The sequence below is a fragment of the Zingiber officinale genome, chromosome 6A, assembly GCF_018446385.1.
Source record: "Zingiber officinale cultivar Zhangliang chromosome 6A, Zo_v1.1, whole genome shotgun sequence".
NCBI classification, from domain to species: Eukaryota; Viridiplantae; Streptophyta; class Magnoliopsida; order Zingiberales; family Zingiberaceae; genus Zingiber; species Zingiber officinale.
This window is the reverse complement of record NC_055997.1, coordinates 142920369-142937265: the sequence shown is the minus strand read 5'-3', so window position 1 is coordinate 142937265 and position 16897 is coordinate 142920369. Positions and strand designations below refer to the sequence as shown.

Sequence of the window (16897 nt, the reverse complement as noted above, 5' to 3'; positions counted from 1 at the left end):
ATTATTTTCAGTACCACAATTTCATATTGTTCAGAATTTAATAAGAGGTTTACTTTTCATTCCATTTTTGGTTTTCATCTCAATTCTATGATACTCGTGATTATTAATTTGAGGCCTTTGTACATATGTCACTGCCATTGTTTAACTCCACAGGAAGTGGACTTGAGGATTAAAGATTACATTAACTTGTTAATATTTAATAATTGTTTTGCATACACAAAAGGAGAAAGATAGCAATAAGAAAAAGAAAGTCTAGTCGTTTCTGCGCCTCATCAAGCTGCATAAATCAGACAAGCTTGGCGATGAAACAGACAAAATTCCATGCCAGTATAAACATGGAAAAGCAAGAAAACAATTCAAAAGAAATAGGCGAGTACTAAAGGGAATGCTACGGCAGAAATGTAGCTCAATGGGATAACGCAAACAGCCTGAGAAGCACTCCCAGCGGGGCTGGAAGCAGCAGATGCACCTGGTAGTGCCAATGTTCCAGGAACTGATGTTTTCGGAGTCAGATGGGCACCACCACCACCACCTGTTTGGACCGGGGACGGTGAAGGTGAAGGGGCAACCAATGATTCATGAACCACCGTGGTAGGTGGCGGTATCACCGGAGGAAACTGATGTTCTCCTGTATGAAATTTCAAGTCAGAATTCGAGTGTTAAATGAATAGTTGGCTGAGAAGCCGTCACCTGGACATTGAGGTTGCAGAGATGTGGTCAACCTGCAACATAAATCAAAGGTCATGTAACTTGTTCCACAACTGATGAAAAAATACACCAAAACCTACTTGGTTACGATAGATCCATTAACAAAGCCAGCATAATTACAAGAAGTAATATTGCAACCGGCGCTGGTCTGTTGGGAAGTGAAATTTCCTATCATAAGATTGCTGTTACTGCACTGCATGCTCGAACATGATGTTGATAGGGATGCAGGGGAGCAGTACAAACTGAAAAAAAAAATGGTTGCTGTTAGTTCAAAGTATGAAAAGGAGGGGAGAAAGCAAAGAAAGAAAAGATAGTTACTTGAGATTTCCCGGTCCACAGCTGCACTCTACACAGTGACCAGCAGTGATGGTATAGGTTCCATTAGCCACAATCAAGCCATAATCCGAGGCATATCTTGGAAACATTGATGGGCAAGCTGCATTTAAAGAAGAAGAGGAAATATACATCTTAACCCTGGGAAAGAATATTTAATAATAAGAGCCCCATCAATGTTTTTCACCCCCTCTCTCTCTCTCCCCCAAACATTGTTCACATTAATGAATTAATATAATATTTCTTCTATTTCTTTAATTATTCTATTCATTACCCTAAACCCTAAAACACAAGGCAAGCATTCAAAGTTCTAGAAAGTAAAGCTACCTCATCTGCTCAACAGTTTATTCATCTAACCTGGTAGTGGCACGGCGAGTATGTCCCCAACCAGGACCGAGGGGCTCCCCATTGCATTCACGTTCATGAGGTCGGTGACGGTAGTGGAGTAGCGGACGGCTATCGCAGGCAAGGTGTCGGCGGCGCGGACGACGTAGGAGAGGTACACGGCGGGGAGGAAATTGTCGGTAGAGTTGAAGCAGGTGCACGGGAGGGGGATGAGCAGGGTTCGCCCAGGGTCAAGCGCGGCGGGGTCCTGGATGCCGTTGGCATCACGGATCTGTTCGGCCGAGGCGAGGCCGGAGAAGACGGAGGCGGCGATGGACGCGAGGGTGTCGGCGGGGCGGACGGTGTAGCGGGTGGAGACGGAGCGGCGGATGCCTCCGGAGCAGGCGCAGGCCGCAGGGACCCGGAGGAAGAGGCCGGCGGGGAGGATGCTTTGCTCGACGCCGGGGAGGGAGGCGTCGATGGCGTTGGCGGCGAGGAGGGGGAGCAGGTCGGTCTGGAAGAGGGCAGCGACCTCGGAGACCTTGAGATCGGCGTCGAGCTTGTACCCGAGAAGGGCGGGACAGGATTCGGTGCCGGAGCAGGGCTCGATGGTGGACTTGGCGCCGACCGTGGAGGAGGAAAGGAGGAAGAGCAGCAGAGCTAAGGTCGCCTTCTCCATCTCGCTCTCCCGCGCTATCTCTCTCTCTCTCTCTCTTGCTCTAGGGTTTCTGTGGTGGTGTCGTTGCTGCCTGCTGCTGGCTCGCCGTATATAATTAAAAAAAGAGGAGCAGGAAGAGCAACGTCTCTCTGCGTTGCTCCTGACGGCGTTGCAGCGGTGTGGGTGCCGGAATTGACATGGACTCCATTAGCAAACAAAAAGTAGGAGAGAGAGAGAGAGAGAGAGTTCTCGTCGGGAGAAGTGAGGCTGGAAGAGAGAGATAGACAGGTGTTGGAATTTGTGACGTGGTTTTTGGTGGTATTTTGCATTTATCGATTTATTGGCAGGACATGACAGGATAGGTGAGACCGTCAGAGGACTTTTTTTTAATTTTTCGTTTCTTTTTAAGGAAAAGGAGATCGGCCTTGTGCTAGTGTTTTTTTTTTAAATTTAAACTACGAAAGAATATTTATCCCGCCAATTAATAGGTTAGATTAGGGCATCCATCTACTGGGCTATAAATGAGTATAAATGAGTATAAACTCGTCGGGAGAAGTGAGGCTTTGAAGCGGGTTCATTTAATAAATTTATGTATATTAAATGAATATAAATAAATTTTTATTAAATTGAACATCAAATTTATTCATAAACATTCGATTCATTTATGACTCTATCCACAATGATATTTAGATTGGGGATATTTTTTTCAAATATTTTCTCACCTTGAATATCTCCCATTGGAGAGAATATTAGAAATCATCGGGCATATAGTTTTGCTCGATGATTTCACTCCTTTTTTTCCATTTAAAAAAAATAATAATAAAATAGTTTATTATGGAATCATGTCAAAACATCAATTATTCATCTCTGAGATAAAAGAAAATTATTTGAACAATACAAATTCACAATACAAATATCTCAAATTCTTAGTCTCAGATAATAAAAAAATATAAATAAAAAACACAATTATCTCATAAAATATTATTCTTGTTGCCAAAATATCGAATTGCATCTCAAATTTCCAACAAAATTAACCAAATTCAAAAACATGATATTCCAAATTCAAATCATCCAAAGTTCCAAACTGCTCAAAACACTAAATTTCTGCAACAATCAATATCTTCATCTCCATCTCAAATTCTCAATCATACCATCTATACTGTAATCTGCATTCAATAATATGAAGTGATATTAAGCTTAACTGCAATAGCACAATCTGTATTCAATAATATGAAGTGATATCAATCTGCATTCAATAATATGAAGTGATATTAAGCTTAACTACAATAGCACAATCTGCATTCAATAATATGAAGTGATATTAAACTTAACTGGAAACACATGTTAAACAAAGAACTAAAATCTTATTTACTTTAAGTGGTAGATACTGGGAGAACAATTTCTTGATAAGTTTTAGCTTTCTGAAAAAGTAAAAATCAGATAGATAAGCAATTAAATACATTAGTATGCAACTTAGAAAGCTAATAATGAAATTTAACTTACTTTAGTCTTCTTTTTCAGTTCATGTATATGTCGAAGCCAATCACCCCCACACAGTAGAGTCTGCACTGTGTCTGGAGAGAGAGATGAACGATAAGAATCAATAACTCTTGTCCCTGCACTAAATGTTGCTTCTGAAGCCACTGAACTCACTGGAATAGCTAAAATAGCAGCTGATATCTTTGTCCCTGCATTCTATTCATTCTCCACCATTCTAAACACGAAAATTTTTTAGGAATCTCATTCTTCTTTAGACGACCCTTTTCAAGATAATCTACTAATTCAGATCTCTTACTCTCCGAAATTTTAACTTTTGCACAATAATCATCAAAATCATCCCAATTATACAGAACTTTGTTGACTTTTTCTAGCACTTGAAGAACCAAAACTCTCAAACTCAGATAAATGAGGTGCTCCTTTATTAGTTTCTTCAACAACATACTCCTCATAAAGAGAATTAATTGTCTCCTTAACTTTTGAGATATACTTAAAGGCATCCAATTCAGAATAAAGCTTAGGAAAGCAAAATTCAACCGCAAGCATTTTTTTGGTTGGATCTAACATAGCAGCTGTAGCCATCAATAAATTACAGTCACCCCAATACAGTCACCCCATCAACAAATCTTCATGTTGTACATAAATATCCAATGCTGACTTTATTTTTTGAACTTCTTGAAGAAATAAATTTGAAGTAAGATACTCACTACCTGAAATAATGTGTGTGGCTGTCCAAAAAGCCTCCAATAGTGAGCAAATCTTTTGAGCTTTATTCCATTCTCCTTCTTGAGGGCAGCAACCATAAAAGGGATCACGTTCTTTGAAAATCTTAAAAGCTTCTTTGAACTTGAGTGCACAACTTAACATCTCAAAAGTCGAGTTCCACCTGGTTTTGCAATCATGAATCAATTTTTTATCCTTCAACTGTAATTGTTGCACACACTCTGCAAATTGCACACGTCTTGCCTCTGAACTATTTACATATTCTATACTTTTCCTTATTTTACCAATAATATCTTCAATCTCCCTCAATCCATCTTGAATGCACAAGTTCAAGATATGTGCACAACAACGAATATGAAATAAATTTCCTTTACATGCCAATGTTCTTGACCTTTGAATGGTATCTTTCATATATCGAATAGCCAAATCATTACTTGAAGCATTATCAACTATAATAGTGAAAACCTTGTTTTCAATGCCCCACTCTTTCATACACTTGAAAATGGCATCGGAAATTTGACGACCTCCCCTTGGTGGTGAAATGTTAATGAAACTTAAAACTCTCTTTTGTAAATTCCAACAAATATAACCTTAATTAAACTAGTCCGAGTATTGAACTTCAGGCAATTTGTTGTAATCTCAACACCCATAGATAGGAGTGTTAAGAAAATATCGATTGTGTCATTTGATAAGAATTTTAACCTTATGAAATAATGTTTGCCCAATCAAATTTAACACATGATATAGATTTGAATTGAACAAGACTATTCATACCAATTCCAAATCAGATTTATTTAGGTTAATAAAAAGTATAAAAAATTGGCCACCCTCATATAGTTAGGTTAAACAATGAGATAATGATAATCATAGCACGAAAAAACAAGGATCCATAAGTGAAATTATGAGTTCAGTTTAAGATTAAAAGTAATGCTACCCTTGAACCACCTGTTATCAGGTAGAGACCAATCACTTTGAGGTATTAATTCACCTTTTCTTTGTTATCAGATGATTATCCTTCTATCTACTTCAAGCATGGACTTTATCAGAACAACAAAAGAAAGTTGGGGGATTCGACGGTAGATTTTGGACTGTGGATCTTTTGAATGACCAAGTTTGTGCATCTATGGCATCAAGAAAAAGGAAGAAACAAGAAACGCATAGAACACAGTGTTTTCTGAAAACTCACCAAAAAAAATGCACGCAAGAGGTTTGCTCCCGACTGAGGATGCAGCTGAGACGCTGAGTAGGCACGGCGGCGACTCCTAAGTAGGAACAGCGACAACTACTGAGTAGGAACGACGGTGACTACTAAGTAAGCGGCGATGGTTGAGATTTGAGAAGGCAGCGACGAAGGGTGAGGGTTGAGAGGCTTGAGCGTTGAAATTAGGGTTGTAGCTAAAATATGATATTTAGGAACTTAGGAATTAGAATTTAAGAATTGGATTTAGATTTTACAATTAAACTTTTAACATTAACAGTTTTATCCAGTATTTATCATTAATTACATAATGGCACTAAACTTACTAATAGTTACATGAATAAATAAAAATCATATATTATACATATAGCCTGGCTCGAAAAAGCTTGACAAGTCATCGAGCCAGTATTATTGCAACTCGAACTCGGCTCGAATACTAAACAAGCTGGCTCGAGCTTGGCTCGAGCTCGGTCAAAATCAAGCTCGAGCCTAGCTTTGACCGAGCGACTTGACTTGTTTGCAGCCCTAGGTGAAAGTCCTGGTGAGTGAAGCTAGACAGATGAAAAGTCCTAATGAGTGAAGCTAGGCAGATGGATAGATATGGTGAGTGAAGCCAGACACGTGGAGATCCAGGTGGGTCAAGATTGACTGGACACCTAATGTTGAAAAGTCCAAGTGGATCAAAAGATTGACCGGACACTTAGTGAAAAAATCCCAACAGGTCAAGCTTGACCGGATGCTAGGTACGAGGAGTTCCAACAGGTTACGGTTGACCAGATGTTAGAATTGGGGACCCTAGACTTGAGTTAAGCAAGTCAAATGGAAGTCAATCGAGCAACCGATCAATTGAAGGTGTGCTGCGAAGAAGGTTGGCCCAATCGATTGACCAATCGATTGGGAAGTGAAATCGCGAGCACAGAATGCTCCCCAATCGATTGGTCAATCGATTAGGGCAAGTTTTCTCATACAGACGCGAGAACACAGAAGAAAGCTGAATCAATCAGTCGATCGATTCAGCCTCCCCAATCGATCAGCCGATCGATTGGGAGACGACCGTTACGTTGGTGAGCGTCTTCCTCGCATCTCTTCCTCTCTACTTCTTGCGACAATTTTTAACATGTTCACACCAGATCTTGAAGCTTCTTAAAGTGAACTGTTGCTGCACTTCCAAGGTCAAGAGGCGTTCCACACAAGGAGAAGCAAGCTAGGGTTTTGTAAATCTTGTAAGATTTGTATTGTAAGAAGCTTGTTTTTTTTCTTCTTGTATTGAGAGGTTGTACAAGGTTTCTCCGCCTTCGCTAGTTACCGAGAAGGAGTGTTTTATTAGAGGATGAGTGAGTGAGGGTCGGATCCTTGGATTAGTCACCTCTTCTTGAGGTGGATACAAGTAAATCCTGGCGTTAGCGTTGTGAGTGTGCTTTTGTGTGTATTTCCACTGCATATCATCATCATCAAAGCAAGGCAATGAAGTGCGACGAGTTATTCACCCCCCTCCCTCCTCTAGTTACAAATCGACCCTAATAGATGGACCAAACAACATCGGATTGACATGAAATAGCTTCTATGTGTTCGTCTAGTTCTCTTGATTATATCTATATCCTCAAACATCAATTCGACCTAATATCTTAAGAGCAATAATTGTTTGAACACGAATTAATTTTTTGAATACATTTGTGTTCAAAAAATCACTGCTCTCAATATGTCCAAAAATAGCTAATGGACCAAATATCTTAGGATTGATATGAAACTAATTCATATGTGTTTGTCTACTTCTCCTGATTATATTCATGCCCTCAAATATCAGTTTGATCTAATATATTGAGAACAGTAATTTTTTGAACATGAATATGTTTGAAAATTTTAATTTATGTTAAAAAAATCACTGCTTTTAATATATTGGGTCAAATTAATATTTGACAGCATGGATATAATTAGGAGAACTAATTGAACATATAGAAATTAATTTCATGTCAATCCTAGGTTGTTTGGTCTATCAATTGATTTTGTCCAAAATTAATTTTGATTAAAAAATAGTCAATTGATTTTTAAAATAAGTCGACTGATTTGCTCAAAAATTTAAAATTTTGGCATAGAGACAAATCGATTTGACGGGTAGAAAATATCAGTTAACTAATTTTTAAAAATAAAATTGATTTAACTAATTTTTTTATCAGTTGACTGATAAGAGTAAAATGGGAACTGGGTACATGATTTTATCATTTTAAAACTATCCTATGAGATTTAATAATTTTGATATTTTATCGGCACGGTTCAATAAAAAGCTGGAATTAAAAATAAATAAATTTGAGTTGTGGGCCACATGGGTGGGAGGGTCCACTTAGGTGTTAATTTTTTTATTATTATTTTCAAACAGTTGAATGTAATTGTTGGTAATTAATTAATTATATTCAACGTTCAATTTGTAGAACGTTGGTCAATGATCATTTTTTTCTTTTATATATACATAATTTTTTCAGTCATCTTTTACTTAAAAAACCACTACGTATCCAAAATTTAGAGAGAAATGGAGAAATTTTGGTCATTATTTTAAGGATTTGTTGAATTCTTCAAATATTGATGAAAATTTAAGTGGAAAAAATTCTTGAGTTCGTCCTAATCTACAACAACCATTTCCCATACAACAACCATAAAATTTCTAACTTTTTCCATTCCCACCACCATATTATCATAATTTTTTAAGTTATCCAAAATTTTCAAGTAACGACCTTCAAGCTCCATTTTATACATGTCCCCATAATATTGGCAAAATAACTAACATTTTATGCAAGCTCGATCTCATGAAATTAATCTGCTTCAATCATGGAGATTCAATCAAATGAATTGAGAAGAGCTAGTGTTGATGCAAGTGATAGTGATAAAGGTATAGAAATATCTCATGCAGTCCCTAATTCACAATTTCCTTCATTTTCATCTCAAATAAAGCTTGATAATATTATTTTTTATCAAACAACTAAGATAAACAACGAATCAGATTAAGATCATAGCAAGTGAATAATGTGGACGGTAGCATATGATAAGCTCCTAGCAGCAGCGTATACAATCATGAGGGGAGATTCAGTAGTTGATAATGTTCAAAAGAGTGAGTTTTTTTGGGAAACAGGTAGTGACATACTATAATATCAATCGATATAAGGAAGCTAAAATGCGTATTGAGGATGAAGCAAAATCATATTAGGCTTTAGTGATACAATGATTGACAAAGCAAATGGAACGAGGAGGATTTGATGGTATAGGCTCACGAAGAATACAAGAGTACTTTTAAATCTACTTTCCAATTTGAACATGTGTGGATGATTGTGAAAGATAATCCAATGTACGCTCCTCAATCCTAAGGGCGACGGACTGCAAAGAAAGTAAGGATATCAAAATCATCATGTGTGCATACTGACTTTTCAAATCCTAACACAACCATGATATGGATGATAGAGAAGTCTGATCTCATCCAATGAGACAAAAGACAACAAAGAAGAAAGACAAAGAAAGAATGAGCCTAATGGATGAATTGAATAAGGTTGTGCAACAATTAGCAACATATTTGAAAGAGTATAATAATAATAAGAAAGTCGCTCAACTCATCTAAGCACATCAACTCCTTATAATCGACATAGAGGCCTGACAGATAAACAACTATAGAACCATCTAGTGATATATGAGCAACTGAAGAAAAGATTGAATATATAGTGAAATTATTTATTTTATTAACTAATTATAGTTTTTAATTTCTATGGTTTATCATTCTGTGTTTTATTAACATGGTGGTTTGTAGTTTTATATTTCAATTTTGAATTTGTAAAACATTTATATTCATGTATATTGTACTATTTTTTAAAAAATCGTATCTAAATAAATATTAAGTAAAAACTATTTAAGAAAATATCGATAAAATATATTATATTGAAGAATTGGAAAATATAATTAATTTTATATAAAGGTAAAATTAGATGTAGATTAATAAAATGATGAAACTCATAAATATTTAGTTGGTGAAATATTTGATTATGAAATTAGAGATATTTGGAAATGAAATATTTGATGAATGAGACTCATAAATATTTGATTGTGAAATTTGGGATATTTGAAAAGTGAAATATTTGAATGATAATGTAGAAATGGAGACTACAAATATTTGAGAAAAATACCCCCTCATATTGTGGATGTTCTTAGAGGAGTAAATGAATCCGAATAAATTTGATATTAGATTTGATAAAAGATTATTTATATTTATTTAGTATATATCATATCAATTAAATGAATAAATTTGAATAATCTGAAAAAATTTAAATATATACACATTAAATATGTGTTAATTTTATTAATATTTATCAATAAAAATTTTATCAACCTTCTAAATAAATAAAAAAGTTTAAAATAAATAAATAAATTTGTATTATCAAATTTAATAATCAACCAACCAAACTTAACATGTAAAATTTTAAGCAATCAAAGTTTGAATTTAGATTAGATGAGAGCTAAACAAACTTATAAAAAATTAAATCAAGTCAAATTTAAATAATTATCTTAATGACTTAATTTATTTACACTCGACTTAACTTGATTATCTTATCAAATAAATTTGAACATCATAAAATTAGACTTGGCTTGATTGATCATCTAATAGCACAGCATACAGCCACTTTTACTACTTTTTTACTTCTGAATCGTAAAGATCATAAGATCATACGATCAATATGATAATCTGGATTGTGATTTTACAGACTATGAGCATAGGACTCTCCGACTAATTTTCTTTTTTCTAAATAAAAAAGAAAAGACAATGAATTTCCAAGTTGTGAAAAGGGCATGGAAACATAGTCTTGTTTATTTCATTTCATTTGTCAATTAGTTTCATTCAAAAAAAACAAACTTTGTCATCTGCACGAAGAAAAGTCTACTCAGAAGTATTCTTGCGATAAACACGGCATAAGGAACCTCAATATATAGTCATGGAACATAAGATAGGAGATTAGTCTATATATTCTAATCACTCTGAGATTAAGGCAAAAAAGAACACAAATCCTCCTCACCAACTAATAACTAACTCACGTTTGTTCGCCAAATCCAGGTGCAAAACTAGCTGATGGAAGCCTTTAGTGGTCGCTGAGACTCGTACTGCAAAAGGATATTGAATCAGAACGCAATATAAAGATGAGGAGATGTGCTTGCAAAGCAAAGTCAAAAGTACCTTCTTGCGGAAAGAATCAATTTCATCCTGTGTCAAAGCATCCTCCCCAGCATTTTTATCCCACCCAAGTGATTGTAGGAAGGCTTCTTCTTCCGGGTCAATGGTGCCATCCAGACACAATTTAGTTTCTTCTTTGTCAACATACAGTCTACCAGTCCCATCAGTAGATAAAAAACCTTCATTCGAACAATTTCCACTTTCTGTTGAACAATCCAGACCTTGATGATAATGCTTTTGTATATTGGCAAGTGAATTGCTTTGCAGATTCTCCATTACATCAATGGATTCCGAGTCTGAAATAGAGCTTGAAGTAGTCAATGATTTCTTCCTCAACAAATTGAAGAAATCATTCCTGTTCTGAGCACGAGAAAGGAGTTTTCTTTCCCCATTGGAGACCTGTGTGAAGGCGCCATTCTTGTCATCAACTCTAAGCTTAAGATCAGCTAGGGTCTTTGGAGGAACTGCAACAGATGGAACAAACCCAGCATGATCGATAACTTTGCTAACACTGGAACCATCTTTGGCAGCAAGCAGGATGCTATTCTTCTCTCGGTTAAGAATTTGAAAGTTTCCCGCTTGAGATGTCTTAGTAATATCAGACCTAGATGGTGGCCGACCAGCAAGGTTCATCTGCTGGCCAACCTTAGTAAAAGAACTTAAATCCCCACCTCTGCCTTTGGCAGTTATTATTTTTGTCTTTTCTGATAAGTTAAAATTCTACAAACGAAAGCTGAACATGAGAATGCAAATAATTGATCAATAAACAGAACACCAAACAGTTTCCTAACAAAGATTAACTGCAAAATCAACAAACTAATATATACAAACAGTAATTAATTTACCTGGGTAGTATGCGTGGAGTAGCCTTACACGAGTTAAATAGTTTAATACGGTGTGTGTAACTGACCTCAAACAGTTGGTAAACACAAGGTGTAAGGTCTTACATTGGAGCAATTCAAACAAATATCCGACACCAATATCTTGACATGAGTCAACATAAGAGAATGAAGACCACAAACAATTAAGATCTACCATTTAAAATATATTATAACCTCTATAATTTGTCAGTCTAGGTGGTTTAGAAAGAAACCAATCAGGACAAATCTAGTATGAGCAATCAACATCATATAATATACATACTTTCAATGTGATTTGGCAGCAGCAAGGGAAGTGTAATTGTTGTTTGACAAATGGGAGAAAATGATCCAAGTGAAATGTGAGCATAAGATTAATCTCATTGTTTGAGGTTGTAAGAAGACTGTGCAACCTTTAATTTCAATAGCATAAGAGTGAATAAAATGAGAAAAAAATTGATTTCAACATAGTAAAATGGGATACTTGTATCCCCAGACATAAAATTTAGCATTCATGTAAATTTACCAATGGCCAAACATGTTAATCTTGCACAGATATTCCTTGTATTATGAGGAATCGCATTCTAGAAACGTATTGCTCACTCATTCCATGAACCAAATATTTGGAAGAAACTTTTAGCAATTCTGATAGAAATTCTTACTAACATAAATAAAAAAGAACAAAAAATTGATAAGCAACGAGGGAAAAGATTCCATACATACAGCAACTATGAAACTAAGAAAGCAAACATTTTACCATGAGGCAGAAGTTAGGAAGTTATTTTACCAAGGATTTCGGCAATGTAGGTGTCACAGGAATCAGCTGCTTGCATTTTTTCATAGCCAGTTCTTCAATCCTCTGAGTGTATACATGTCATGTCAATAAAAAAGAACATGCTCTGAACCAACTGACAAGAGGAAACAACTACCGCATTTTAACATTACCTGAAGATTGTTGCCAACCAGTGATGGAGTATGCGCTAATGTCTCTGCCATAGTGCTTTTAGTTGCAGATGCTACATCATTTTCATTAGTTTCAAATTTTACAGGTGCTTCTGCTAGAGCTGAGGTTCCAATTATGAGAGGAGTGGCAACCTGAAGACTGTGGACAGCAGTCTTAGGACCCATAGATAATTCGACATCTGCATCTGAAAAGCTCTGCCTCCTTTTAATTTGAAGTGATGGAAATTCCTCTCTTTTAGGTAAGTTGAGTTGCCTTCCTGTGACCATAGAGTGGGAGCGTCTCATGTAATCTTTTTTAGCTCTTACTCTAGATGAATCATGATAGTCGAAGCCATTGTGAATCAAAGATGACCTATTTTCACGATTAAGGTGATCAAAATTCTTCTCCTGGTTGTTCTCACGAGACCTTTGGAAATTGCCATAAGTCTGTGTTTTAACAAAGCTACTTCTATCCCGATTAATAGAACTGTTAGAACTCAAACTCCTCAAATTCCTATCTTGGTCTCTGATTAATTTATCCCTTAATCCAAACGTCATACAATTATCACCTACAGGAATGGCGGATGACTATGATAAAAATTTGCTATCTCAACACTTGAAAGAAATAACACAATGAGAATCACAAAGAATGCAGAAAAAGAAGTACCTGGGCGTTTGGAAGTGCTGATCCGCAGGGCGTTGTTTGAACTGCTCCCATTTGCTAACTTGTACCATTGTGGAACCAATGCAGGCTCACTTCTCTCCATTTATAGTATAGAACATTATCTATAGACAGAAAATACCCTCTTATCTATCGACAGCCTATACAACCAACTCACAAATCAAAATAGTTTTTGTATTAAACATGCTTTCAAAAGATCATAGAGTACTTGGCCAAGAATGAATTGCAAATCAGTATCATCAGAAGACCAATCTACCAAACCCTTTAAACCCGCACACAGGACCCCCTCCAGAGAAGCACTTCTCTAGAAAGATTAGAGCCGTCAATTTGGGTTAGGCCCGTCGGGTTGGCCCGCCCCGCCAAACAATTTAAGCGGGTTGGGTTCCAATTTTATCAACCCAAGTCCGCCGTGGGCCAACCCGCCTAGGCCCGCGACCCGCGCGGGTCGGCCCGCTCGGGCTTGGGTTGGCCCGCGGATTGAAAAACATATGTAAGTTAAGTTTTAGGTCAATTTATTATCTTTCTTTGTTATAATTTTGAAATAAAAATAGTACTTTTTATCCAACATAAGTATTCATTTGTGTTCATTTATATTTAAAATACATGTTTATGTATATATTTAATTGTAGAAAACTTTTTCGAAGTAAAATGTTGAAGATATAAAATATTTTTTAATTTTTTAAAAAGTTGGGTTGGAAATTTCCCAACCCGCCAAGTTGGCGGGTTGGCCCGCCCCGCCCCGCCAAATGGTTAGCCCGCCACGAGCCGACCCGCCCCGCCACGGGTTGGCCCGTCTGACAGCTCTAAGAAAGATCCAGGAGTTTAAAGGCTAAAAAAATCCAAGATTAACGGAAAAATTGCAGCGAAGTCCAAACCCTAAAGGAGAATTCAGATCGATGAGAACGAAGAGGAAATCTCAGTGCATGGAGGAGCAATTCCACAGAGCCATAGTCGATTCGATTTGGGTTCAGCGCGGCGGCGACAGGGGCGATTCGTGCGGCTTATCAGGAGAAGAAACGGAAGAGCTCCGACTTCTTCGTTCTCACTCACACTCACTCTCTCTCTCTCTTTCTCTCTCTCGATCGAATCAAAATTGAAACGCTCGTTCTCTCCGGGTTTTTCTTGTTGGCGTTTCGGTGTTCGCGAGGGAGGCGAGGGAAATGGCAACTGGCAAGGCGTGGGTCTTCTTTCGCTGTTCCGTTCTCGACGCCTCGGTTTTCTCCGTCGGATCGGTTTGGTTCGCTTCCGGTCGGGTTAACCAATAAACGGGGGCCCATTTACTAAATATCTCATTAATTTTTTTTTTAATTATCATTTTTAATTGTTTGGTTCGGCTGCCGGTCGGGTTAACCAATAAACGTGGGCAATTTACTAAATATCTCATTCTATTATTTTCAAAAAATATCATTTTTATTCAATTAAAACTATACAAAAAAAATTACTATAATGAATTCCGACGTCGAGATTTATTTTCAGACGCCTTTTATATATATATATATATATATATATATATATATATATATATATATATATATATATATATAGAAGATGTATTATATGTATTTAGAGTTTAAAATTTTAAGATTTAGAAATTTGATTATAATAGATTTAAGTCAATAAAATTTTTTATCTAGGATTCATGCTTCCTTCTTGGGTTATAATATTCAAGATAAAATTTTTTTAGATATTTACAGGATATCTTTAAGAAAATATTGATTTAAAAAAAAAATTAACTCTAGGCAGCTGGATTGAATCCAGCGCCTGGATCACTGTGTCACGCACAGACACGCAGTGTATGGTTCACTGTAAAGCAGACGCCTATACCCCCCCTCTCTCTCTAGAAAAAAAAGGTATATCCGCTACCTTAGCGGCCCCCCTAGTACCGGCCCCACGGATATGGAGGGAGATTCATGCAGGTACACAGGTCATAGGCGCATGGCGGGATAAACCCCAGGTCGTCAGTTCCTGAGAATCGACCTCTGGCCATTACGCCAGAAATATCATGCGTCCACTGTCTGCGCTATGCCCTGCGGGCCCCCGAGAGAGAGAGAGAGAGAGAGAGAGGAGAGCGACTATCGTGTGTACCTCTCACATGCAGGAAGTGTCTCCCATGTGAGAGGCATCTATGGTGGTCGCCAACTGAGGTGCCTCCCATATGAGAGGTGCCCACGGTGATCGCCAACCGTGGGCACTCTGACTAAAAAAATCTCTATAGATATATATAAAATTGAAAATTTAATTACATAAATAGTTTATTAGAGCATCCACAGTGGATAGACCCCGTTGAGAGCTCCTTCGTTGTCACGTTTGCGCCACATCAAAAATTAAAAACCTCATATCTTCTTCCACTATCAAAAAACCTCTCAACAACTTCCTTATGGGTCCCACACTTTTTATTATATATAATTCTCATTTGTCCTTCATAATTCATACACCATTAATTTTTTATAAAATTTAAATTTATAAATTGGTAACATTAAACAACATTAATAATTAAAAAAAATACATAAATATTACAGTACATCAAATAAAAAGACATAAATTATAATAATAGTCCTAACAATAAACATAAACTCATCTACACCAAGTCATGTCTCTGTTTAATTTTTTCCATATTTTTTTCATGTAAATAAAGTTGTCCTGGTGTCATCTCACTGGTATCCTTCATAAGAATTTCATAATCCTTATGAAAGATCTCGGCTTCTCGCAAAGTCATTTTTTGGATTTGATATTCTTTAATATCTTGTCATTCTTTGTTGATGCTATGTTCTATTGTGTCGCCCTCTCTGGCTTTAGATTTGCCCTTTCTCTTCGTTGTCTTTTGCCCTATAGGACGAATGCGGACTTCAGAGTCATCTAAATCAACACTTGTATCTGGATTTGATGTTGAAGTGTTTCCCCCTGATTCGGATGTCCTTGCTTTCTTGTTAGAGTAATGTGCAACTGATTGTGGAGTATATTTCTCATATTCTTTGAGAACCCTCCACACATGCATATACTTAAAATCTTTACCTTTGTTGTTGGCTTTCCACATATTCAATGCATTCTCCAACACATTCTTGTCACTCCAACCGCTTTGCCGATGAGTATAAAAATTATTATAAGTTGCAGAAAATTCATTTACCATTGGTGCAAACCTATAATAATGTGATTTCAGCCGATGATAACTTCTCGTCATAGATCTAGTGGACCGATGTTTGTTGTAGTAATCAGCTATACGTTTCCAAAAAACTTGATCCTTCTGGTCATTACCAATGATTGCATCAGTGCTTATAGTTGCCCATGACTTCGCAAGGACCACATCTTCATCGAGAGACCAAAATCTTCGTTTCGATTCATTTTCCTCCAGCTCAACTTCACGCTCCTCTTGTAATGAGTGTGGTGGCAACTGAGTTGCAGGAACAGATGATGGTATTAGAGATTCTTTGTCGCTGATAGATGGATCAATAGTTGCCCTTCTTAATTCATTCGAATGTATGACAGGTGGTTGAGTAGGAGAAAATACGTAAGGATAAGGCATCCCAAGTTGGCTACCCATTGCTGACCAATCTTGGGATGCATACATACCAAATGGAGCTGGGCCAGCGTTACTTGGATTCCACGGCTGCAAAAAATTTTGAGAACTTTGGGAATTTGGAAAATTTGGAGAATATTATGGAACATATGAAATATTTTGAACATTTGGAGGATATTGTGGGTGAGAGAAAACATGAGGATATTGGATATTTGGAGGAGTGCGAGTATTTTGAGAAGATGAATTTCCTTCCGTAGTTGA

General features: G+C 36.8%; 4 protein-coding genes across 4 annotated transcripts; all 4 read right to left on the bottom strand.

Moving 5' to 3' along the window:
* Positions 1-162: 162 nt before the first annotated feature.
* Positions 163-2337, bottom strand: LOC121998436 (lysM domain-containing GPI-anchored protein LYP6-like). Its single transcript, XM_042553370.1, has 5 exons — positions 1399-2337; positions 1027-1144; positions 789-950; positions 691-722; positions 163-628 (listed from the first exon to the last, which is right to left on the bottom strand). The coding sequence occupies exons 1-5, from the start codon at positions 2042-2044 to the stop codon at positions 357-359; spliced, it is 1230 nt and encodes a 409-aa protein (XP_042409304.1). The 5' UTR covers positions 2045-2337; the 3' UTR covers positions 163-356.
* Positions 2338-3164: 827 nt separating this feature from the next.
* Positions 3165-4735, bottom strand: LOC121995415 (zinc finger BED domain-containing protein RICESLEEPER 3-like). Its single transcript, XM_042549161.1, has 6 exons — positions 4231-4735; positions 3872-4092; positions 3527-3718; positions 3412-3444; positions 3309-3319; positions 3165-3189 (listed from the first exon to the last, which is right to left on the bottom strand). Exons 1-6 carry the CDS (start codon positions 4733-4735, stop codon positions 3165-3167), a joined length of 987 nt encoding a protein of 328 aa, XP_042405095.1.
* Positions 4736-10366: 5631 nt separating this feature from the next.
* On the bottom strand, positions 10367-14342 carry LOC121998435. The gene is made up of 6 exons (XM_042553369.1): positions 13998-14342; positions 13108-13226; positions 12444-13009; positions 12286-12357; positions 10645-11361; positions 10367-10571 (listed from the first exon to the last, which is right to left on the bottom strand). Exons 2-6 carry the CDS (start codon positions 13205-13207, stop codon positions 10533-10535), a joined length of 1494 nt encoding a protein of 497 aa, XP_042409303.1. The 5' UTR covers positions 13208-13226; positions 13998-14342; the 3' UTR covers positions 10367-10532.
* Positions 14343-15868: 1526 nt separating this feature from the next.
* Positions 15869-16660, bottom strand: LOC121995414 (glutathione S-transferase T3-like). Its single transcript, XM_042549160.1, has one exon. The coding sequence runs from the start codon at positions 16658-16660 to the stop codon at positions 15869-15871; it is 792 nt and encodes a 263-aa protein (XP_042405094.1).
* Positions 16661-16897: the final 237 nt, after the last annotated feature.